This window comes from Gobius niger (genome assembly GCF_951799975.1).
Source record: "Gobius niger genome assembly, chromosome: 19".
Classification (NCBI taxonomy): domain Eukaryota; kingdom Metazoa; phylum Chordata; class Actinopteri; order Gobiiformes; family Gobiidae; genus Gobius; species Gobius niger.
In genome coordinates, this window is record NC_136870.1 from 6,365,409 (window position 1) to 6,390,526 (window position 25,118).

Below are 25,118 nucleotides of genomic sequence, written 5' to 3' on the forward strand. Positions count from 1 at the left end.
TCTGCTCTGTTTCAGCTATGGCCTGAGCAAAGGGGAAGCCGACTCGTACGTCCTCTGCGACGCCATCGGCTCCATCAGCAACCGCCAGTGGAAGACGGAGGGAGTCCGCGTCGTCGGCGACAGCGAGAAGCCGCTCCTCCTGCAGTCGCTATGGAAGCCACGGGAGGGCCTGGCCCGGCGCTTCGAAATCCAAAGACGCAGCTCTGTGGAGGAGATGGCGTCGAGGGAAAGGGACACGGTCACTGCCGGTACTGCGCCTTCATCACCACACACCCCCCCCCCCCCCCCGCCTGCACGACCATCGCCTCAACCCAAAAAAAAAAAAAAGTTCATTACGAGAGAAAACTTTGAAAACCCTGGCATCAAGTCACTGAGCTGTCGGTGTTAAGGTCAGCCGTAGCGTTCCCACGGTTAAATGTGGTTTCTGGGCACTATTTTTCCAGAGAACACTTTGCCAGACCACACTGGACAAACTGTATTTAATGGGTTTATTTTTCCTCATTGAGATTTCGGCTACAAATTTGAGCTCGCGATTCATTCCGTGCCAATTTCCGGGACAGGATTGTCGTAGTTCAGTCCAGCAGAGGAGCCAAGCTTTGACCGTGTCGTTGCTTAGTCTGATCAAAACTTTGTGTCTAGAGGTCGACCAATATGGGATTTTCTAAGGCCAATGCTGATACGGATATTTAAAATTGAAATACAACTTTTTAAGAAGCCAATAGCCGAAAGCCTCTAGCTCTAAACCTATTAAAAACATTTGCGGCACACCCTTGTTTTACAGTTTTGCTTTTACAATATTCTGTAAAACTTTTACCGTTTAGCTCATAACACGTTTCCATCTGACTCCTCCAAACATCCAAATCTGACACCGACAGCGCTATTTCCATGATCTTATGTGTTCTGGTGTTGTTTTCCGCCCGGGATGATGACACAGCCGGTGACAGTGCGTTTGTGGATGCCCGCTGCGTGGACGGCCTCTTCTCTCCGACTTTCCATGCTCTTTCCGAGCGGCTCTGCTTCCTGTACGCCGCTTCTTGTTGACTTTGGCCCCAAATCTGCATGTGCTAACGGCTGGCACCTCACCAGCCTGCGCACAACTTGTTTTACTGTGGGGGGAAAAGAGCGTGGGTGGATGTCTATCGGTGCATTTATTTGTACAAATGTTCATGTTTCACGTCCAGTGCCAAAACGGGTGGACGTGCTCGAAAATTTGAAACAAATGATACACTGTTGGTAATAAGCGGGACATTTGTACATAAATGTACAGTCTTTTACATATAGAGTCATTAACGTATTATTACTGCAAAGTACTGTGATGACAGATTAGTATTTATTATTGGATCGCAATACTTTGTTCTGCTATACCAAGTATCGATACTTTATCAAGTATTGCAATACTTTCTATACTTATGTTTGGAGGTATTTTCATCACACACATTCCAGGAACAGTTACAGCACATTGTTGCATTTTGGGTTGATCCACAATTCAATCTTAACACTTGGTTGACAAACTTTGGAGTCATTTTAATGTAAACATATGACTTATCATAATTACTTGTTGCATTGTATTGTATTGTATGTAGAATCGTGATACTTATCAAATCGTGACAAAAGTGGATCGTTCCAGCCCTAGTATTTACTGCTACTGTTGCCTATTGACTTTTATCGCTCTGCACAATTACAATGTTGATTTTTGCATTATATATTTATGTGTGTTCGAGGCGAGGCGAGTGCTAAACGGTTTTAAGAGCCTTGTCACCAGCCCTGATGGTGCTCGGGCCTAAATAATTAGAAACTTAATATACTGAAAACTGATAAAAGCTTTTTGCCGTATCTTCTAAAATGTGTTATTTGCTTGTAAAATAATTGCGCTATGGTCAGTAGTTTGCATAATTGATGAGCCTCTGTCACGCATTCACATTCTTAATAATCACATTTTTCAAAGAGTTTAATGACTTGGATTGATCCAGAAGAAGCTCCAAAGTGTGAGACTGTCCACGTCTCAACTGCTTCCATGTTCAGACCAATTACAGCCAGTAACTTTGTCTACTCTCCCTGTTTCAGGTATCAACGCGCAGGCTCGGAAGCTTCAGAAGAGCCGCTCCAGAGTGGCCTCCACGCTCGTGGAGAGGTCGAGCGGCCGCAGCCAGCTGTGGCGGAGCAGGAGTTCCACCGACATGCTGGACTGTGCGGCGGATAAAAGCCCAACGCATCAAAGCCAGAATTCACTGCAAATCTTTGAGCTCCCCGAAACAGGCCTGGAACAGAGGCACATTGAGGCACGCTCAGAGGAGGGACGCGTGGGGGACCCCACAACAGAGGGCCAGTGTGAGCCGGGGCCCGGGGCCGAGCGAGAGGCCGGCGAGTGGGAGAGAGAGGAGACGGAGAGCAGCGGCGATAGCGGCACACAGTACTCCATTCACCCGCCTCACGACTGTCCATACCTGCTGCTGCTGCAGGGGCACAGCCGCACACAGGTGAGGCATTCAGGCACCTTGTCTTAGCACCGCAACGGGACAAGTCAGATGATCTGTTTAGTCTGGGCCAGGGGTATTAAACAGAGTTACTTTGGGTGTACTTGAGTAATTATGAGACGTAAGCTAAGTACTCCCTGGACATGTTTGTGTCAGCTCTCAGTCACTTCCACACAAGTGAAGCTTTTTGCACTAGAGTCAAAGCTAAATGCACTGAAATAAAAACGTGCCTTTTATCGATGGGATCTTAGATATTGTTAGTTATCTGGATGGCGTTATTAAAATTCTATATTAAAAAGAGCCAGTCTTTTGAACGGCTCTTTGAAATGAACAGATCCCAAAGACTCGCAATTGTGGTGACGACATCTGCTCTTGAAGTAACACCTACAGACAACACAGTTTATCGTCTTGTGCAAGAATTTCAAAGGTTTTTTGGTCAGAAGGATTTATAAAATCCCAATCCTGATCCTTGACCCCAGAAAACAAGCAAACTTTGAACTTTCTACAGATTTTCACAAACCTCATGAATTTGATCCTGTCTATCCATTACTCAGATGTTATCACCGAAAATATTATTTGGGCAATTTTAATGCATTAAAAGGTCTTACAGTTTTACGTATTCATGACAGTACAGGTAAACTTTGTTTGTTTTGGTATCTAAAGATATAGTGGGGTCAGGTGTTTCTTGGAAGAAGAATGATTCCTTACTTGGCAGAAGCAAGTAGTGTAATGTCTAGGCCCTAATCAATATTAAAGGGACTATACGGAGTTAAACATTTTTTTAAATTAAAGCCACACCGCGTAGAATTTTACCCAATAAATACAATTGAAATACAAGCATTTATTTTATGACAGATATTTTCATCATTGAAAAATACCCCATTAATGTACAAACAAACATTTATGAAGCGCACCCGTCCTACGATATGACTGTAAACTTAACCGGGAGTGGGTATGTCTCCAGCTCGTCTCCATGGAGATGTGACGAAAGGAAGTAGATTTTGAGATTTAAACAGGTTAGGTTCTCATCCATGTCCATGCTTTTATTACACACTGCAATAATAGCATTTTCTGTGTTGAGCTGGTCATTAGGAGCATGTTTTGTTTTGCCGGCAACAGTATAGTCCAAAATGTTACGCAGTGTACCTTTAAGTATTGTCCTCCCCCTACATGTTCCAGCAATGTCGCAATGTGTAGAATGAGCCCAGACCTGTTCACCACAACTGCCTCTAAAATCCTGCACTGTCGCTCAAAAAGGTGTTAATTCGGGTCCGAAGTGCCGTCACGCATGAGCTTAATATAGAAGCTGCAGTTACACGTATGACCTGAGGGGGCGGTAGTGAGCACAAAATGGCCAACTTGCATCTAGCCCCTTTAACTTGCATGTGTGTGTCAATGAATGAACGGTATAAAAGTCACATAAGTAGTCACTGAAGCTGTACTTTGGCAGACACTTAACCTCTTGATTAAAACTCCCAGTTTGGCTTTACCCGAATCTAAAAGCTTCTTGAAAAAGTGTCAAAACGGTAGGAAACATGAAACGAGAACGTGAGGGGAAAAAGCGATGAAAAGGTGACAAAAACGTGACAAATAAGTGACCAACAGCGTGAGGAAAGAGATTCGATTAGATGATTTTTGTAGGCCTTAGCTTTCAAATGAGGCGTTGTTCTGGCCTATAGGCTGTAACCCTTGAGATTTGAGTAACTGCATTTAATACACATTCAAAAGAAACCCTCCTCTAACTGTTACGCTGAACTAGGTCCAATGCAAACTTCTGTGTCATCATTTCAGAGACAAAAACCACAGGGGAGAGTCGTTATTGTGTCAACGGTCAGCAAACTGGAAACAGAGAGGACAGAGCCAGTGCTGTTTCCTGAATGATTATCTCCCGCCGCAACTGTCACTGCTGCACTCACAGGACACGCTCGGCTCTAGCTCCACAGGCTCTGGCGGTAAATCTGCTCTGCTGGAAAGAGAAGGCGTCACAAGGGACTGACCGACGTAATCACAAAGGCCACGCCACTCACTGGGATCACGGGAGATTGTTTGTTTAATCAGGGCGCGGATTGAAAATACAATGGATTCACATGACAAGTAATTAGTGACAAAAAAAGTGGCAAAAGAGCGACATAAAACTGGCCGGAAATGCAACAATAACACAATTTTAAAGAACACGTGACAAAAAATAACAAAGACGGAAAAAAAAAGAGCAACTAGAAATGTGTTTTTGATATCGTTGTGGACACGATATAATTTATGTTCGTGCGTAAACACTGACTGTAGAACACGGGGACAGGTGCTTGAAAAGTGAAAAAACAAAGTGAAGGATGTAAATTACTTGAGTAGATCATGTTTGCGGGGGAAATGAGTGTGTGGTTAAAAAATAAAAATTATAAAATATCACTGAATTACTCTTCCCAATAGGCGCAAGGTGCAAGTAGTTTGTCCATTGTCAATTATATCGTCAAATATATCGCAATTGTTGTGATACGTGCATTGTATCGGAAGCCGAAAGTCGCAATACTTTTGACTCAGTTGTAGAAAAAAAAAAGACACAAATGTTTTTGACTTAAAGTTGATAGGGTTAATAGCTGTTTGACTCATCTCTGACTGATTTATGTTTACCGTGAGTATTGCAGTTTGTATCGCAATACGTATCATAGTGGGCCCTCTGTATCAATCTGTATATCAAAATAAATCAAACGTCATATTTTTGTGTTAAGTGTTCAGATTAAAAAGTGCTTTAACAAAAAGTATTTTGTTTGCATCCTGGGGAAATAAAGTGCAAGATAAAAATGCCTCCAAACACTTTGCAGCCCAGAAACCGAGGCCTATACTGCAAATCGCTTGGAGAGCAGCCTGCACTGCTTCAATAATAATGACATAGTCCCAGCCCTACTTTAATGTATAAAACTCTCTAACCCTGTAGTTTGACCTCTACAAATATAACAAAATCTACATGATTCTTGTTTTCAGCTGGTTGTATTTCTGTCTCTCCTGGATACTATCGTGTCATTGTTAAAACCTGAAGAGATCTTAAATATTAGTCCATGTTAGTTATTAAGCTATTCCTACAGGTGCCAGCAGGAGAAGCCCCAGTCAAACTCTTCACCAGCTATTTCTTACAAAAACATCATTTCAAAATATAAAAGTAAAGTACTAACGCTGAGGCTCCAAAATAATGTTTTTAAGTTTATTTTGAAGCCTCACATGCAGCGTGCGTCCACTGTAATGCTCCTAGACTCCTAGAATTTCACTTTTGACTGAATCTTAAAAAACTCAATAGCTACTAATTGCAATAATTGGCTTAAAAACTCAACATGTGGTAAAACTTTGTCTGTCCCCCGTCTCTCTGCTATTCAGGACTTCATCATCTACCTCCTGGCGAATCAGAACATCACGGTCGGTCGAGCGCGTTGTCGGAACCAGGAGCCTAAAGCCGACGTAGCGCTCTTCGCCGACGACATCCTCCCGACGCACTGCCAGCTCCACCGTCACCAAGACGGCTGCCCGACATCCCTGCACCCCTGCCCCAACGCCGCGGTGACCAGGAACGCTGAGCCGCTGACGACAGAAACGACCCTAAGTTCGGGCGACATCATCGGCTTCGGGGAGCGCTACCTGTTCATGTTCAAAGACCCCGCGGATCATGCGGTAGGCGGGATCTGAGAAGGGCTGAATCTTTGGCCCTGCTTGTGATTCTTTTTATCTGAAAAAGTGCACTGTGAACTAAAACAATGCCATAAACACATTTGGCACATCTAAATTGTAATAAGTGCCCATCTCGGGCCGTGCGTTGCATTATGGCAAATGTTTTGGCTACCAAACAACGCTATTCACCGATTGCAAAAAGCGATGCGGAGAGCTATGATTTGGACATTGTCAATCGCTGGAAAGTTGATGCTTTAGTTTCTAGTCGCTGAGGATTTCATGTTACAGCCAGGACTGTTACTGAGAAAGACAACAGGAATGAGAAATCGTTCTCCACCTTCGTATTTACTAAATTCTTGGCCTTTTGACTGCATAAAAAGTCCAGACCCAATCTTTGCTTTGGGAGGTGGACAGAAAACAACCTTTTTAATTGCGTCCAGACCGACCCACAAGTGGATCTAAATTCATTCTTTCCTTTATTATATTTTCATGATTGACGCCGTACGCCACAGCATTGATAATGATTTTAAAAAGTGACAGTGTCAGTATGGGGTGATCCCGCTACTGCCTACAGAGCAGCCGCCCTGAGCCTCTATCTCTTCTCTCAGTTATTTGACCAAATAAATTTGTGCAACAAACATTCCTAAAGTCTTTAAACCAAAGCCTGTAAGTTCACGGTTTGTGGCTCAATCGACTTCAGTGTTCACGGTCTGCTACCTGAACTCGCTCACACATTTCGATGGCGGCGTGGGTTGTTTAGGCGCCGAAATTTGAACCTGACCCACGCATGCGCAGTCGAGATGGGCACTGCGCTCTTTATGCAGTCTTGTTACTTTAGCTAATCCATTGGTCTACGCTTATTCCGATACTAATACCGATATCAGATTTCATGTCAATACCAGCCACTTATTAGCGGTATCCCAAACCAATTCACTGATCATGTACTGATAGTATACAGAATTCTTCTTAAAGAGAGATCATAGAGTGGTGTTCAATGCTAACATTTACGGACACTTAGCAAGCTGCCTAGTCCGGGAAACTTTTCTCTTCCATTAGCCTGTTCAATGTATTTGTCCTGTAGCCGCTAGCATTGAAACATCACAAATTATCAACAATGCGGCGTTGCACTGACCTATAGGCTGCAAGCACCATTCGAGAAGCTTTTAGATTTAGGTAAAGCCGAACTGGAGAAAAGGCGGGCGTAAGAGATTAAAGCTAATCAGCGGGTTATTTTCAAGCAAAGTAGGCTAGTTTTTGTTAGCATTTAGCACGGTGCAGCTTGGCTTTGTTTGGGGAATACTGGGTACAGCGGCTTTAATATTAAAGATTTATTATAATACGCAGTTAACGGTGACAGTTAACGTTTCTCTTTGTGTTTCAGGAATCCTCTAAAACGGACCCGGAGCCCAGACTCCCCGCTGTGCCCTGGCTGCCGGCCCACTCTCCCACCTCTCCGAACGAACCGGTCCTGTGCAACACCTGCCTCTCCGCGTGCCCCGACCACACCCCCACCGTAGCAGCACCGTGCTTCAAAGGCCCCGACGGACAGGACCTGACTGTCACTTTCCCGGCGCACGCGCTGGAGATGGTCCTGAAGGACGTCATCGCGTCGGGACCAAGCGAGCGGCCGCCTCTGACCGTCGCCTTTCTGCTGAGCGCGTGTGTCCAGCACTGCGCCAGCCGCCTCCAGGCCTCCGAGCTGCGCCGGCTGCTTCTGCTCACAGCCAGCCGTCTGCAGAGCACGGTCTGGGTAAGTCACAGAGTTGCAGTTCAGTTATTAGATAATAAGGAACACTCCGGCGATGCAGTTTAACCAAAAGCCTGAACACACAAAAACTTAATGTCGAGCAGGCTTTGGACGTTCAAAACAAAAACATACCAGTCTTTCACTTTGTTGTTACTGGCTTTTGCCTCTGAGCAGTGAAGCCTATTAAAATGAGATATTCTAAATGCTCAGTAAATGTGCCCTGGAATGTTTTACCTCCTCACACTACAGGAGTGGACACTTTCTCCTCGTTTTTGTCGCAGTTTTTTTTTCTCCACTTTGGCAAAAATGCTGAAGCTTCTGGGAGTCCCCATGTTTCACACCTTTGAAGGAGCACAGCGTGACGGTAATGTTTACAACGACCAGTCAGCATCAGGCGAGATGTTTTAGCGTCTAGGTTTACAGTTGTTAAAAGCACACACTGCACTCGTCGGTTTCTTTTTTTCCACAAACCTGTGTGGCGCGATGTATAAACACAAGAATCCCAGTGTTGCCATCTGAAGGTCTTCAATAAACGAAACGCTGCAGATCGCGGCTCTCAAGGCTTTAACTCAAACTGTGGGGAGTTGAAACTGCGTGGATCTTTTCCCCTGCTGATTTTCAATAGAATGATGGAGTTTTGTTTTAGCGCTAGTGAGTTAGCGACATACTCTGGTCTCTCTGCATCAGAGAACTGTCTGTCCAAGTACACCCTCCAACTGTGGATCATTTGTGGGCCATAGAAGATAATGAATGGGTGATATTCTGCTCAACTAAATGCTATATATGTTCCTTTATCATACCTATTGTCAGAGGTGGGTAGCTACATTTACTCAAGTACATGTATTTAAGTAACTTTTTGAAGTAATTGTACTTTTTCATATAGTTTTTCATACAGTACTTTTTACTCTACCCACCTCTGCCTATTGTGTTTTGGAATGCTGCTAAAACATCACTCATCAGATGACCTCCCTGCATCTTTTCACAGGAGCTGACCAAAGCCATCAGTGCAATTCAGGCTGTAGAGTAAGTTCTGTACCCTGTACTTTGTAGAATGTATATCCTTTTATGACGGCATCAGGCTTGTTCCTGTTACTTGCAGTCAGTGCTTAATTTGTAAATGAGTATTTTCAGGAACACTTTTTGTCTGATGTGATGGATTCGGAGAACGCGCCAAAAAATTGCCGGAACACTCTCATTAAACACCATTTTATCAGATCAAAGCTTTGCTGGATCCTCCTAAACATTTCCCGGATCCTTTATCCTGAAAAACTGGAAATTGGGGGAATGCGTTCTCCCAAACGGGGGAATCAAATTACGCACTGCTTGCAGTACAGAGCAAGACCATGTTTCCTGCCCAAATGTACTCATTAGCTGAGCGTCACTCAATGCTAATGCGGAGCCACAAAAATAGAGATAAAAAAAAATGCATAATATTAAATTATTTAAATTATTGGCCTGAAGGACTACATAATTATCGACTATCGGCCATGCCTTCATTTTAGGTGTCTGTATCGGACCCCAAAAATCCATATAGGTCGGGCCTTAGGCCGTAAAATTCCCATGCCGTTTAACAAAGGTTAGTGCTAGATCGTATGCTCCGGAGGGACAGTCTGCTGTGAAAGGGCCAGGGAAATGGTTAACCTTAAGGTGAGGATTAGGGTTAGGATTAGGATTATTTGTATTTTTAGACAAACCAACTATACAAAATCACAGCAGACCGTTGTAAAACAAACAGGTCTATTTCTTCTTCTCCAGTTTAGAATCCGAGAAGCTGCAGCCTCTTTACCTGGATGCTGTGATCTCGGGCCTGCGCCCTCTGGTGGAGTGGATGTCCAACAGTCTGGAGCTTCTGCACTTTGTTCAGACCCAGCTGCCTGTGCTCCTGGAGTGGAGGAGCCGCCAAGAGCAGGGTCACGCATCAGGGACTGAATGCCACTTGAGTAAGTCATGTTGGAATCCAGTGTTTCACAAAGTGTTCCTTAAATTGGATTTGCTTTGTTCCATTTTCAGTTCTCCAGATATATATCTCCTGTGTGCGCTCGGCCATGGAGGAGACGATCGCTGTCCTGGAAGAGGTGATAATGCTGGCGTTTCAACAGTGCGTCTATTATGTCACCAAGGTCAGTTTACACGTTCGTCGACTCATCCAACGCTAATGTGACTTCAATTCCTTTTAAAAATGTTAGTCTTTTGCTTCAAGTCTGTTTCTTTTGCATTTGACCCATCCTTTGCCGCCACCGTGGCAGCCTGTCACCAGCTGTTGGCAGTTGACAGCGCAGCGCCCAGGCCTCCAGATCCAGATCCGGAGCATAGCAATCTACTGTAGTGCAATGTTGGAATGCCTCCTCCTCTTTGCAACAGCATGTCCCGCGCGGGTCTGTGCTTCTCGCTGCACTCTCTGAACTTCCTGAACTCTCGTAAAGCGATCAATTGATGTTTTAGCGCGCGACCACAACATTTAGCCTCAACCCCGGCCCTGCGGAAGCGTGTTCAATCCATTTAGCTGTAACCCTGCCTCCGTGTGGGCTCGCACCGATTGGTAACGATGTGTGCGTTAAGTAAAGTCAATAATCCGAGGCGAGGCAAGGACAAAAGAGGCTGCAGGATTGTAACGGAGCGGCCGCAGAGGTGCGTTTGTGTTGGCGTGTGTGTTTGGTGGCTTTAATTGTTGCCAGGATCGCATTTTTAGCTAATTGTTGGAATTTGAGCAAATGTTTTACAAGAAACGGTTAACGACATGTCCGTATAGGCTGATGCTGAGCAGTAAGTAAACCCCAAATGGCCTAGTAAGGGAGAAATACAACTCAAAGTGCATTTAAGTTCGTTTTTTTTTTCTGGTTTACACCCAGTTTAGGCATGGATTAGTTTAACCATTTTACCACCCGCCTGGACCCAGCACATTTTCTCCAGTTTGCCTTTACCGAAATCTGTGAGCTTCTCGACTGGAGCTTACAGCCTATAGGCCAGTGTGACGCCTCATTTGAAAGCTAGCTAGGGATGCATCGATCCGATACTTATATCGGATATCGGAGCCGATACTGGAAAATATACGATATTGGGTATCGGCTACATATATCAGATACTGAACCGATACTAGTTTTGGCTCTCAATGCCTTAAAAACACTTAACTTTTACCACCTTAATCAAAGTGAATATGGGCATGCTGTATATCATTGTAAAGCTTAGAACCTGCACAATTCAATAGCAATAGCATGCTAAAGCTAACGGGAGCATGCTAATGCTAACAAAAACTAATCAAGGCTGGGTCATAAACTATGATAGAAATACCTAAAGTAGCCAAATAAAGCAAAATCGGCCACTGCTGAGGCCAAGTGTTTGTGTTTTAGAAATAACTGATCTAACATATTTGTAAGGATCAGATCACTTCATGAGAGTTATTTATACAAATGTAGCCTAACCTAAAGCCTGTCATATGCCCAAGGATATTTAGTGTAGAAAAGTCATCATTGTTAAATGTTTTTCCAAGAGTTTATCAGTAGATATAATCGATAATTGATCTGTAACATGACAATAAAATACGTTATTGATCATACAATGGAGAAGAGTCAATAACATTTTTCACTCAGAGAAAGACACTTTTAAGGAAGTCTTGGTATCGGTAGATAATTAATTGAAATTTAATCGAAATCGCAATCTCTAAATTGGTCAATCTCAAAATTAGGTATCGTTTGTGTCAAAGACATGTAAACCAGTCGACGTTAAAGTCCTATGATGGAGTTTGGATGAGACGATGGAAGACTTTTGTGTGTGAAAATGAAACTGAAGGAAAGTGTTGGTTTTTGATTGAGCTGAGGTTTGAATAGAATAAAAAATCTAATTTTATGAATCAGCAAGATGTATCTAATTTATTATGAAACAATAAAATCGAATCAAAAATTGAGATCAATCAATATGAGGTAAATAATCATAATATTTTTTTCCCCAAAATCGCCCAACCCTACTCAAACCCCAGTATCGTCATCAGTAACAAAAAAGCTGGATTTGTGCATCTCGAGACCCACAAAACTGATCGTAACTTTTTTTTACGATCATTTGTTGTGTTGTCACATTTTTTAAGTGTTTTTTTCTTCATGTTTTCATCTTTTTTTGTCTCTTTTGTGACTTTTTTGTGACTTTTACATCACCTTTTAGTCATGTCTCGGAGTAGAGTCGCTGCTCCTTCACGTTGAAAGGAGCCAGCTGAGGTGGCTCGGGCATCTGTTTCGGATGCCTCCTGGTCGCCTCCCGCGGGAGGTGTTCCAGGCATGTCCTAGTGGGACAAGGCCTCGTGGAAGGCCCAGGACACGGTGGTGGGACTATGTCTCCGAGCTGGCCTGGTGTCGCCTCGGGGTCCCCCCAGAACAGCTGGAGGAGGTGTGTGTGGATCGGGAAGTTTGGGCATCTCTGCTGAGACTGCTGCCCCCGCGACCCGGCCCCGGATAAAGCGGAAGAAAATGGATGGATGGATGGATAGTCATGTTTTTGTCACTTTTTAAATTATGTTTTTGTCCCTATTTTGGCAATGGGCAATGCCAAACTCAGTTCAGGTTTAGGTCGATTTTCATACCCATTTTAGTCCTGATTTTATCTAGGCCTAGTGGTTCTTTTAAGGTAAAGGTCAAATCTTTAATGAGGTGGTGCTCAAAGTTTGAGAATCACTCACCTTTTGTCATTATCCGATGGCAACAATTTGAAATGGCGATTTTACTCAAGTGATGGTCACGTTTAGAAAATCGCAAAGGCGGCCGCAAAACAGAATAAAACCTGCTAACCCCAAAGTTGGACCAGACGTTCCCTCTTTCCCAAAGCGCTGATTTGATCAAGAAGGAGTGATTTCATATTTTTCTGGCACTGAAATAGATCTGCCTGTTTAAAGCACTGCAACACAAAGAGACGATTACAAGCACATGTTGACTTTACTCAACGGCACTGTATGATTTTCTCCTTCTTTCTTCCACGATGTTCTAGCACTGGTGATCTTTTCCTTTTCTTTTTTTTTTTCCAATGAGTATTGCATTGTGGATTTCCATGCACATTCACCAAAAAGCACCACACCCTTGGCTTGGCTTGGCTTGGCGTGGACCAGAGCTGGCCCGGGGGAAGTTTCGGAGCCGTTTCCAGTCGTGTGGGCGTATGTCAAAAACGCTGTCCCAAAAAAAAAAACATAATGAAGAGATGGCCCTATTTTATATTCTTAAAGAAAGGAAAGAAAAACCTTTATTCACAATGACATTGCCTCACCAGTGACGTATATGCCCAATTTAAATGACCACATCAAGAAGAATACGAGCAGAAGCAGCCAAGTCCATGCCAGTTATGAGCAGAGGCGGGCAGGACTCAGCGGGAGTAGGTTTGTCACACGGTTAACATGGGAGTATAAGAAATCATAGTTTTAACTTTGATTCATTGCCTTGTATTATGTGGTAAGTTCTCCATTCACTGCCGGACAAAATCAAGTGTCTGGATGTAGCTAAATGTTCTGATCTGGGGTCGCTGCAGCCGGTCAGGTCTAGGTTCAGCGACACTATGAGCCCAAAGAACATTCTGAATGACCAGTGGATGACACATCATTGTCACGCAGATATTGTGCTGGAGAAGGCTTTAGGTTTAGGTTAAGGTATAATTAATTGAAAATCGGTCCTCTGCACCTGACCCATCCTTTGATGCCGCTGGGGCGACCCGTCAGGAGCAGCCAGGTGATTCTCTTTGATGGTCAGAATCACCTGGCTGGAGGATTCACCTATTGTACACGTTTTTAGTGGTTGGGGGAAACTGGAGTGGCCGGAGGGAAAACCTACGCAGACATGGGAGAACATGCAAACTCTTGATCTTGGTGAAAAATGAACGCACTAGATCTTTTGACGTTTGGCTTTTGGTCAGGCAAAGTATTTGGATCACTACTAGTAAAGTCATGTAAAAGTAACACTACTCTTACTGGAATATGTTACATTTTCAAATCACTAAGAGGCATCCCCCAAGCTTACAGTACTAGTAAGCTTTAACACTTTGAAGTAGTTTATGTATACAGTCCTGATCAAAAGTTTAAAGGGGCTAGATGCAAGTTGGCCATTTTATGCTCACTACTGCCACCTCAGGTCATACATGTAACTGCATCTTCTATATTAAGCTCGTGCATGATGACAATTCGGACCCGAAGTAAAACTTGCAGGATTTTAGAGGCAGTTGTGGTGAACAGGTTCATTCTACACATGGCTGGAACATGTTGCGGGAGGAAAATACATAATTTTAACATTTTTAAACTCCGTATAATCCCTTTAGACTAGTTTAAAAATTTGAAAATTTGGATCTTAACAAGGTAGAACTTCAATATGCAACAAGAAGAAAAGGTGAGACAAAGTGAGACAAAAGCAACACATTGTTAATCTTTTATTGAAAACAGCAGATAAACTGAAATAGTCCGTTTATGCAGCTGATCAAAGGTTTAGGACCACATGCCTTTAAAAGGACAAATCTGTGCAAAAATGGGGAGTGTCATGAGTGTCATTTTCACTCTGTCATGACGTCCTGATGCAAAGGCCAAAAAACATTCTCGTTTAGTTCAAGTTTGGGTTGTTGAGCTGCATAAGCAGGGCCTCTCGCCTCACACCATATTTATTTTAAGTTTTGTAACAAAAAAAGTCAAGTGTAAGACCCCCCAAAAATGTCACCTGCACTGAGCCGGAAGATCCGATTGGCTGGAGGATCTTGGACCCACATTACTGGAGTCGACTCACTGTCTTACTGCGTCCCACCTCAGCAGTGATGGCGGGCTACGAGAGTCTCTGCTTATGCAGCTCAACAACCAGACCACGGGCTTTCTTAGCCTTTGCCATCAGGACATCATAACAGTGTGAAAACCTGACAGAAAATGACACTGAATCCACATTTTTGCACAGATTTGGCATTTTAAAGGCATGTGGTCCTAAACTATTTCAATTTATTCTTTTTTTTTGTCTGACTCCCTTTTTCTCTTGTTGCATATTGTTCTACTTTCAGATCCAACCAAATGAGAAGCAGTCATTAAAGCTGCACTGCGGAGCATTCCAGGTTATATGGTGCAACAGCAACTAAACCGCCATAAAACTCAAAACATAAACTTGCCCGCCTGCAGCAATGCTATATTTCTGCTGAGGGTTATCACTCCCAAAATCACGAGTCAGGTCTGCGGAGAGGTGAGCCGGCTCACAGTAAAAAAAATAAATAAAAAAAATCATGCTAAAAAACACCCATAATATAAGAAGAGCTTGCAAGAAGTCTCAAAGAGGAAACTACAAATTCCGAAATAGTTGCTGTCCGTCTCGGTTTGAGCGAGTGGATGCGGTTATCGGAGCCGGCCTTAAACGACTTCCAGATGCCGACCGGTCGACTGGAGATTTTCTGCCGACATGTGCATATTTTGATGTCGGGTAATTACTGCATTATCGAACAAGACGCAAAGCAGATATTTTATTGTGTTTGGGGTTTTCGCTAAACACAAACATTTTTACATGGCTGAGGTTAGGTTCATTTTTCCCTCCAGTTTTTTTTTTCCGGGGCCCTGACATCCATCACGCCTGTCACCACACAGCTGGCTCAGAGGCACTTTTTTCTCCCAAAACTTGTCAGACACAGACTGGGTGGGGGGGTGGGGGGGCTAGTGCAGGTCAGACACCGGGAGTAGCGGCTAATGATTTAGTGGAGATAATCATTTACGCTCATGCTTACGTTTAGTGGAGGCTCAGGGGGTTTGGATATTTGTACGCTTGGTATGCATTTTTTTATTTTTCAATTGACTTGTTTTCTAGATAAGCTTTGGGAACTTTAGGAACCACTGCCCTAGAGGTCCTAGTTCCCCACTTTGGGAACAGCTGGCTTATTGTGCTTTGGGAACTTTAGGAGCCACTGCCCTAGAGGTCCTAGTTCCCCACTTTGGGAACAGCTGGCTTATTGTGCTTTGGGAACTTTAGGAACCACTGCCCTAGAGGTCCTAGTTCCCCACTTTGGGAACAGCTGGCTTTTTGTGCTTTGGGAACTTTAGGAACCACTGCCCTAGAGGTCCTAGTTCCCCACTTTGGGAACACCTGGCTTATTGTGCTTTGGGAACTTTAGGAACCACTGCCCTAGAGGTCCTAGTTCCCCACTTTGGGAACAGCTGGCTTTTTGTGCTTTGGGAACTTTAGGAACCACTGCCCTAGAGGTCCTAGTTCCCCACTTTGGGAACACCTGGCTTATTGTGCTTTGGGAACTTTAGGAACCACTGCCCTAGAGGTCCTAGTTCCCCACTTTGGGAACACCTGGCTTATTGTGCTTTGGGAACTTTAGGAACCACTGCCCTAGAAGTCATAGTTCCCCACTTTGGGAACACCTGGCTTATTGTGCAAAAGTAACCATCACCATCCCATACTGAGCCATTTATCTGCTAGCAGGTTGTTCGCTTGAAATAGTGGCCTGTGGGGGGCGCTGTAAATGGTAAACTCAGCTTATATAGCGCTTTTCTACCTTTATCAGGCCCAAAGCGCTTTACAGTAAGGAACCAGTCACACATTCGCTCTTTCATTCATAGAGACACTATGAAGGCAAGGTGGGGAGCTGGGATTTGAACCCACGACCTTCCGATCACAACGACGACCTGCTCTACCAACTACACCACGACAAACTTGAAATTGCAGCTCTTTCAGATCAACTGTCTTGTCTTGTTTTTGTTCTTTTCAGTTTTTTTAACTTCAGCAGTTATAAAAATACACATGTAGTTATCCTGCTTAGTCATTGTGCAGCACTTCTTTGTTTGGCGATCGTTGCTTTATATATCTAGCGACTCCAAAAATTCCAAACTTTCGGATTCAACTCACACACAACATATTATTAGAAACCCCATGTTTACACTTGCGGCCGCCCCCCACCCGCCCCTCCATTGTCCGCCGAAATGGCTGCGGTCACGGAAAACAAAAGATGCCGCGGACTTTGCAATTCATCTCGAGGCACGTCAGAGACTCATCCAGCTTTGCGGCTAAAGGCCTGTTTACTTGTCAACACGGCGCAAACATCCCATAATCAATGTTTGCCGAAAGAAGCGGCTCCCTGCTGGATTACGAAAGATTACTTGGCTTCAATTCCCGTTGGTCCATGTGTGACAGGAATAGGGCTGGATAGTGTTAAACATTACCAGTCTGGTGTAGAAAAACAGGTTTAGGTACTACCAGTAAAAAAAGAATATAAAAAAATATATAAAAAATGCTATTGGTCCAGGGACAGCAATTTTTACCCCACATTTTTTTTCTCGTTTCCCAATTTTTTTTCTCTCATTTTCATTGCTAATATTATCCCTATTTCCCCACTTTTTTTTTTCTCAAAACAAACAAAACACAGACAAAATCTTTCCTTAATTTTGCCACAATTTCTCCCATTTTCCCCAAATTATTCCCCATTTTACACACATTTCGTAACACTGGAGATGGACCCGATATTGTAAATTAGCAGATCTCCCACACATTATTGCTCTGTTTTCTGGTTCTTGACAACAAATATTTCTGTATAGGTATCGTTCAGGTATTGTATCGAAAACCAAGTATTGTTAACCCATTTTCTCCAGTTTGGCTTTACCCTGATCAAAAAGCCTCTTGGGAAAAACACCAAAATAGGCACAAAAAATAAGAAGAAAGCAAAAATGTGACAAAAATTCAACATAAATGTGACAGAAATTCAACAAAAATGTGACAAAAATTCAACAAAAATATGACAAAAACTCAACAAAAAAAAAGACAAAAAATCAACAAAAAGTGACAAAAAACTCAACCAAAAAGTGACAAAAATTCAACAAAAATGTGACAAAAAAGAAAAGAAAAAAAAGAAAAAAAAAAAAACTTACAAAAGGTGACACAACACAGCAACAACGCGGGGAAAAAGATCAGTTTTGTGGGTCTTAGCTTTCAAATGAGGTGTTACACAGCCAAAAGAGGACAGACTGCATTTGGTTTAGGTGGGTGGTAAGAGGTTAAAGTGCTGATATTTGAAAACAAAAAATGTCATGGTACCCAGCCCTAGACAGGAGTCATTTCAGCAGTTTGGCCCGGCCTTAGCGCACGCGTAAAAGGATCTTTTCAGGGTGGATTCCTTCAGAAGTCATCTCTCAGCGAGCTTGTAGCGGTGCCATGCTCTGCCCACGCCACTTATGTTCAGCCTTTTGGAGGAATCTATAGCTGGCACTGGCCCCGGAAGACTTGAAAAGGAAGTAGTAGAACAAAGCGAACATTGTGAGGAGCATGCAGACTTGGCAAAAGAAACTACAAGAGCGGCAACGAATGATTGATGGATAACTGAACTTCTCAACAACTACTTTAATGACTTTTAATCTTTATACTGAACTGGCACAGTGAGGAGGTTCGATTCCTGAGCCATGTTGAAGCCCTTCTGCATGTTCTGCCTGTGTTTCTGGATGGACTTCCCCCAAGCACACTGTTTTGTCCCCCAACTATTCAAAGCATGTACAGTAGACTGATCCTCCAGATAAACTGTCCCGACCAAGATTCTAGCTCACGGTCTGGAAAAGCGTTGGGGGAAGAAAGGGTCAAATGCAGAGGACAGACTTGGACGACGTCGTCCACGGGTGGCCGATAGTAGATCGCATTTGATCACGATTCCTGTGCGCAATTGTCAATATAATGCCTTTGGACCAGTGTGGGTGAAGGGAGGCAGGCGAAATAAATACATACAATATACAATAAACTGTTATGATAGTGATTTCCTATATATATATTTTTTATGATTTGTTTTCTCAGATGTCGAATATGTCTGCACAGTTTATGGGGAGGTGTTTTAAGCGTAAAGAATGATTAAAAGCGAAAACTTTATTGATCAAACCGGCTTTTTGAAGATGCAATTGGCAACTCTCTATCGCTAAATAAATTGGCACACTTTGCCAGAGATGGCACATTTTACCACAGGTTTCATAACTCTACATGATTTTAACCTGAAAGAGCTGCCATTATTGTTCCAAGTCTAATGAAAGGTGTGGGGAACAGGAAAACCTCTGCTAAATGCATCGAGTAGAAAGGATCACTGCACTGACCACTGATCTGTGGCCCTCCACACTATCCGGGAACGACCGTCAACAACTTATCACGCAGCCGGGTGGAGTCTGTGCCCCGTTAATGTCATCCGAGTCTTTTTATAGCTATTTTGTGAGAATACATTTTTAAGTTGAAAACGATTAGACAGCTACACAGCTACCAGAGACTACAAATCGCATAGGGCTGCAGTTTTGCTGACTTTCTATTGGAGTCTATACAACATGTGCCACAGCAGTCGAAAACCTCACCGCACGTCACTGCTTTTGACTTACTTGACCTAGCCTCTTTGTTCCATTCAGTGCATAGGCCAGGAGCAAGTTCCTTCCATCTCCCTCTTCCCTGTGCTTAGTCTGCTCGTGGAATGCCAGATCTATGGTGCTGTACTTCGCTTCCTCCCCATGACCTGGTGTTGAATGTCAGCCATCTGCTTCTTCTGAAACTTCACACTTGCCTGTGATCTCTTTGAATCTCCCGTCACTCACTCGGAGCTTGACAAGACCAGGCAGCAAAAGCAGAGAGTAAAACTTCAATAGTCTGTAGTTCTTGTAGGATCCCCTTGGTAAACACTGGAGGTCTGCTTTGAATATTAGATACTTTTCAGTGGCATCAGTGGTGTAGTAAAATGGTCTATAAACTGGAGGGTTGCCAGTTCAAATCCCTGCTGTGTGTCCCTGGGTAAGACACTTTAACTCACGCACACCAGTAATGTGTCTGGTACTAGTAATGTGAGGGTAGAGGAAGTTTGGGTGGTCTGAAAATTGAGCTGCAGTGCAGAAGGCTTTGTTTTACCTCGGAAATCAATAAGTCTACAGCATAAAGTGAACTTTGCCAACCGCAAAGAGCCCACAGGAATCGTCTTTTCTGTTTTGTTTCCATGGAGAAGCGTGTTCCCATCAGAGGGGGAGTGGTCCCTTCTACAGGCTTCTGTTTTGCATTGGATCTTTTGCATGAACTTTGCGGGCTCAAAAATCAATCAGTCAAACGTGCGTTAGGTCTTGCTATGTTTGAATTTAAGTGGAAAAATATTGCAATAATATTGTGCATTCCCACAACTTCACATGTATTTTCCTCCTCCAGGTGTTGTACCCTCTCCTGCCGCCTGTTCTGGACTGTAACCCCTTCAGGGAGAGTCCGGATACTCCCGAGCCCACAGGGAGTGCTCCGGGCCTGGATGGTGCCGCTCTCCGCGTTCCTGATGAGGTCCGGCGGGTGGTGGGGGTCCTCAGCCACACATGGGGACTGCTTCAGGACAGCCAACTGCATCCGGAGTTATCGGCCCAGCTCATCGCCTATCTGTTCTATTTCATCAACGCGTCGCTGTTCAACTCGCTCATGGAGAGAGGTTTGGGCTCGCAACTCGCTTAGTGAAAACTCCTTTAGGGAAAAGTCAGTTTATAGGAAACTTTTGAAAACATGCCCACGGCGAGCTCTATTATTTGAGAGAAAACTGAAACATGAACTTAGCATTTACAGTTAAATGAAAATACACTGCCTGACCACAAGTGTCCACCAGGAGGTTCAGCAACACTCTGAGCCCAAAGAATGAGATCGGCTGAGCATCCTGAATGACCAGGTTATTCCATCAGCTCTTCCCTGACAGAACAGGCCTATTCTAAGATGACAATGCCAGGATTCATCAGGCTCACATTGTGAAAGAGTGGTTCAGGGAGCAAGAGATGGATTGGCTGCCACAGAGTCCAGATCTTAACCCTATGGAGAATCTTTGGGATGTGCTGGAGAAGGCTTTGCACTGTGGTCACACTCTCCCATCATCAATACAAGATCTTGGTGAAAAAGGCAACGGAACACTGGGTCTTTGGATGTTGCAGAAGCTTTGAGAAACAACGCTTAAGGCTAAAGGCTTTACAACCAAATATTACAGCGCATGGCCTTTCTTTGGCCATTTTTGCAATGGTTTTGCAATAAGTATTATGATTCACAAATTAAAATTCAAGGCATGTCTTGTTTTCAAAAGTTGTAAACTAACTGTCTGACAGAGAGTATTAAAAGTGTAGCTGGGTCTGTTTACCCAAATGTATTTGCTACATGAAATAGCATGAAAGAGCCTTTTAAGACTTTTAATAGTGTCATAGTGTTTCGCGGGGCCTGTCTCTTGTCCTGGCAGAGTTCATGTCACTATTGACTGTAGTTATGCAGGCTCATTAATATGCATGACATGTTACAACACAGCTTTTAATTATCATAAGAAAAAGGTCTATATATTTCCAGCCCTATGAATATGATATTTTAGTCCTCATGGCCAGTCATTATTGGGATTTTACCGCTCTCTGCTGGTGATGACGAGAACTGCAGTATTTTGAACAACAGTCTTTACTGACTATGTGCACAGAAACTTTAACCATGAAGAGGTTTTCAGACTGCTTTCAATTTGTTGTATTCCGTTACGTAGCAGCTGTTAACAAAAATCCAAAACATGTGTTAGTTTTTTTTTTTATCACTCATTACCCTGCAGTAATACATTAACAGAGCTGCTCACAATACTTGGTATCGAAAAGCACAGATACTACAGGCCAAATATTACTCTGATCAAAGTGAAAGTTGCTCAGACAAATGATTACTAAAGTTAAAAGTACTGAACTGTTTTCCGTTCAAATAAGTGTTTGGAAAACAGCAAACATCAAAAACATGAAAGTACATCTGTACAGCGCCACCTACTGTTCTGGAGTGTGCATTATTAGGCTTTTAAAGCAAACAAAACTCATAGACAACTTGACTTTTTACTTTGGAGTCTTTATAGAAATGATGTGGAGAAGAAAGTGTTATATTTATCTATTATAATGTAGTGGAGTAAAAGTAAAAAGTTCTCAATAAAAAACCTCCTCAAACAGTACAGATCCTCAAAATCTTTACATAAGTCATTTGTTACTTGGATAAATACATACATTTCAATAAAACATATGTCTGAATCCTTTCTTATTGTGCAGGCTCCGAGGAGGGTTTCTACCAGTGGTCCCGAGGGGTCCACCTGAGGGCCAGCCTGGACCTCATCCTGGACTGGTCTCACGACACCGGACTGGGAGAACTGGCCCAAGACCATACAGTCAAACTATCGTCTGCCATCAACCTGCTGGCCACGCCCCGCAAGACTCTGCTGAAGGTCAGGCCATCGCACCACTGGAACGCCTGCTGCTCTCTGTTGTTTTTTATAAACATCTTCCCCTGTGTTTGGAGCAGACGTGCTGGTCCTCCCTGCGCTCGCTGCACGGTGCTCTGCATCCGGCCCAGCTGCACCACCTGCTGAGCCTCTACAGCCCCATGGCGCACCAGGCCCGGCGGGTCTGGAGCCCTTCTGTCCTGGACCGAGCGGCGGCCCAGCACACGTGTAAGTTCTAGTCGAGGAAAATGCTGCACATTTTTGTAACATTAACTGCACATTAAGTTTTGAATTGTGTAGCGCTGCAAATTGGCAGTACGTTTCTATCGGAAGCACTCATCTTTTACACTACGACACCGTGCTCCAGACTACAGATAGTCCAGGGACCAGACAACAAGAGCACATGACTACATTCCCCTCTCCACTGTCTATAAGCTCTATCAGCCAAACTAAGAACTTTATTTATCCCACCGTGAATTAAACACTGTCCATGTCCGGTGTTCAGATGTACAGCCTATACAGCAGAGATAGGCAACGTCAGGCCCGGGAGCCAAATCCGGCCCTCCAGCACAGAACCTCTAAGATGATTTTGAGAAATATTATTATGCAAATACCTGTTAAAGTACTCAACAATGTGAGAAATAGTGTGTTTTTATAGTGTATTTTTAAATGTCCTTGCAGAACATCCCACTTGGTCATATATAATGTAAAACAGTGATTCTCAACTGCTGGGTTGGGACTCAAAAGTGGGTCGCGAGAAAAGGGAACTTTTTTTCAATACTTTCCATCTGAAACTACACAGAAACACACTGGAGTCTGTTCAAATTAACATTGTTGGGTTGTTTTGATCATAATTTGTCTTAAAAGCAAATCTACGGCTTATAAAAACATAATAAAAACATGTGGTAAATGCAATATTTTATACAATATATGACAAATGACAGTTTTATTTGGGTGGCAGCTTGTCATGAAGGTAATGGTGGGTCTCGGAGCCAGACCACTTTAGAACCACTGATGTAAAACATTGGCATTTGTAGGAAATGGTTCTTAACTTTAAGTGACACTGGTGAGGTGTTGAAATCGTGCCTCTCATTGTCTTAGTGCTCGATTTAAATTTCATTATTCTGTTTAGTTTAGTTTAGTTTTTGTATGTTGTTTTTATTTTGCAATCACAAAATAAGTGGTTTTCAGGCTTCACATTAAATTTAGTCAAATAACCGTCCAAAAAATGACTGTAATCCCAATCCAGTCGAGGATCCTGAACTCCGTTTGTGTCATTCCCAGGCGACATCCTGGAGAGCTTCGACACCCACCACCCTCTGGTGCTGCCAGACGGGGGCTTCCTCCTCCACCTGGGGGCACAGGTAACAGACCCGGGCCTGAGGCAGCAGCTGGACACGCTCAAGGAGTTCATCGGCCACATTTGTGGAAGCACTGAGCTGCAGGTAAACACAGGAGGAAAACCTTTATTTTAGTTCTTTAGAATGAAACTTCAGACGATTGACTGGCCTTTTTAGACAAAAGACGGAGAAATAAAGTAATATTAATTCAAGTAAGAGGAACATAGCTTTAAAATAATAGTTGAACAGCATAAAGATTAGATTATTATTGTTTTTTAAGGCCTATAGGCTTATGGAACTTAAGGCGGGGGTTAAAAGGTTAAGGTAAAGTTGAGATTAATTACAAAAAAACAGAAGCTATTGCCACGTCCAGATTCACTCATAATGGGATTTTTTTTTTTACTCAAGTTAGAGTGAAAACAAAAAGTACAGCTGGAATAATAGGCTTTACGACTTCGACCATACAACCGAGCAGCTGCGGCGACAAGATAAATATTGAGGTGGAAATGGGGAGTGAGGGCAGTGTAACCGAGCAGCCAGTGTTGTTACAGGTTGGCTTTGTTTTAATACTTTCTGATAAAAATATGTTGTGAGGCTAATATGTTTTCACCACAATCCTGCCCCATAACCTGTGTGCTTAAAACAGAACTAGTTGTATATAAATCTCAGTAAATCAGGCAAATTAGGTGAAGAATACCTTACTGGGGGGGAAAAAAGCCTGGCCGTTTGGGTTCACAGATGATTTGTATAATGTGTGAATAATAAAGCTTTTGTGCATTCTGTTTTTGCTTTCCCCTTCCTACAAAACCCCACATTCATGGATCTATTTGACCTTTCATCAGGCCCTTCAAGAGTCCGGCCTTAAAGCGCACAGCGGCACTCCTCCTCCATCTCCCACCAGCCCCCTGCACCCCAGCCTCAGCTCCTTATCGCAAAGTCTGCAGCATCTCCAGCTTCAAAACAAAGATGAGGAGAGCGGGCACCCCTGTCTGCTCACCCCTCCCAACACCCCACGCACCCCGCATCAGAGCTTCCCCGAAGGACTTCCAACGCGAGACAAGGAGGCCAGTCCACGCAGCTCCAGTGAGGACGTGCACAAAGAAGGTGCAGCATGTTTGAGGGGTTTTCTATGTGTTCAAAGGTGTATTCTGGTGCCTGGTTGTAGTCGATAAAGTGAGTTTGTGAAGTTTGGAGCTGTATAAGGGGCATAGTGCTATTTTATTCAGGACATTCATGATTAGTAGGTTCTTCAGAGCTTGTTTGAAAGACAAAAAGTCAGTGGATACCAATGGTCTCTATCTCCTGTAGTTCCAAAATTCTAAGCAAAATTCTGCAACATAAAATATATAAAATAGAAACAAACTTGTGACCGATTTTCTCCATGATGTTTCTCCGCCCCCCTTGAGGCCAAGGAAGTAAAGGGAGGACTCACTCATTTTTATTGGCTGATAATGGATATTGGAATATACCTAAAGGTTGGGCCCTATTGTGGGGTCCTGTTAGCCTGGCTAACGTCAGACTGCTGTGTGTGCTCGAATCATTTCGAACTGCACAGCAGCCTGGGGACCGTGGCTGAAATTTTCGCATGGATTAGGTAACCAATCACAGAACAAGGAGGCACTATTCGCCATATGGAAGCTTGTAGTTTGTTTACGGATAAAAAAAAATAAAAAAAAATTACAGATCCAACATGACAGCAGTAGACGCAACTTCATCTTTCGATCAAGCTTTAGACCGTGTTCTAAA

At 43.4% G+C, this 25,118-nt stretch overlaps 1 protein-coding gene across 1 annotated transcript in view; it reads left to right on the top strand.

The window, feature by feature from the left end:
• The window catches only part of LOC306978814 (ras-associating and dilute domain-containing protein-like), a 40,238-nt gene that overhangs the window by 14,098 nt on the left and 1,022 nt on the right, over positions 1–25,118 (top strand). Inside the window, exons 4-15 of the mRNA XM_079577494.1 lie at positions 16–248; positions 2,065–2,477; positions 5,838–6,128; positions 7,507–7,875; positions 8,858–8,895; positions 9,628–9,812; positions 9,883–9,992; positions 19,995–20,259; positions 21,863–22,035; positions 22,113–22,260; positions 23,317–23,477; positions 24,215–24,476. Coding sequence (XP_079433620.1) covers positions 16–248; positions 2,065–2,477; positions 5,838–6,128; positions 7,507–7,875; positions 8,858–8,895; positions 9,628–9,812; positions 9,883–9,992; positions 19,995–20,259; positions 21,863–22,035; positions 22,113–22,260; positions 23,317–23,477; positions 24,215–24,476 — 2,648 coding nt within the window. The remainder of the gene's footprint in view (positions 1–15; positions 249–2,064; positions 2,478–5,837; positions 6,129–7,506; positions 7,876–8,857; positions 8,896–9,627; positions 9,813–9,882; positions 9,993–19,994; positions 20,260–21,862; positions 22,036–22,112; positions 22,261–23,316; positions 23,478–24,214; positions 24,477–25,118) is intronic.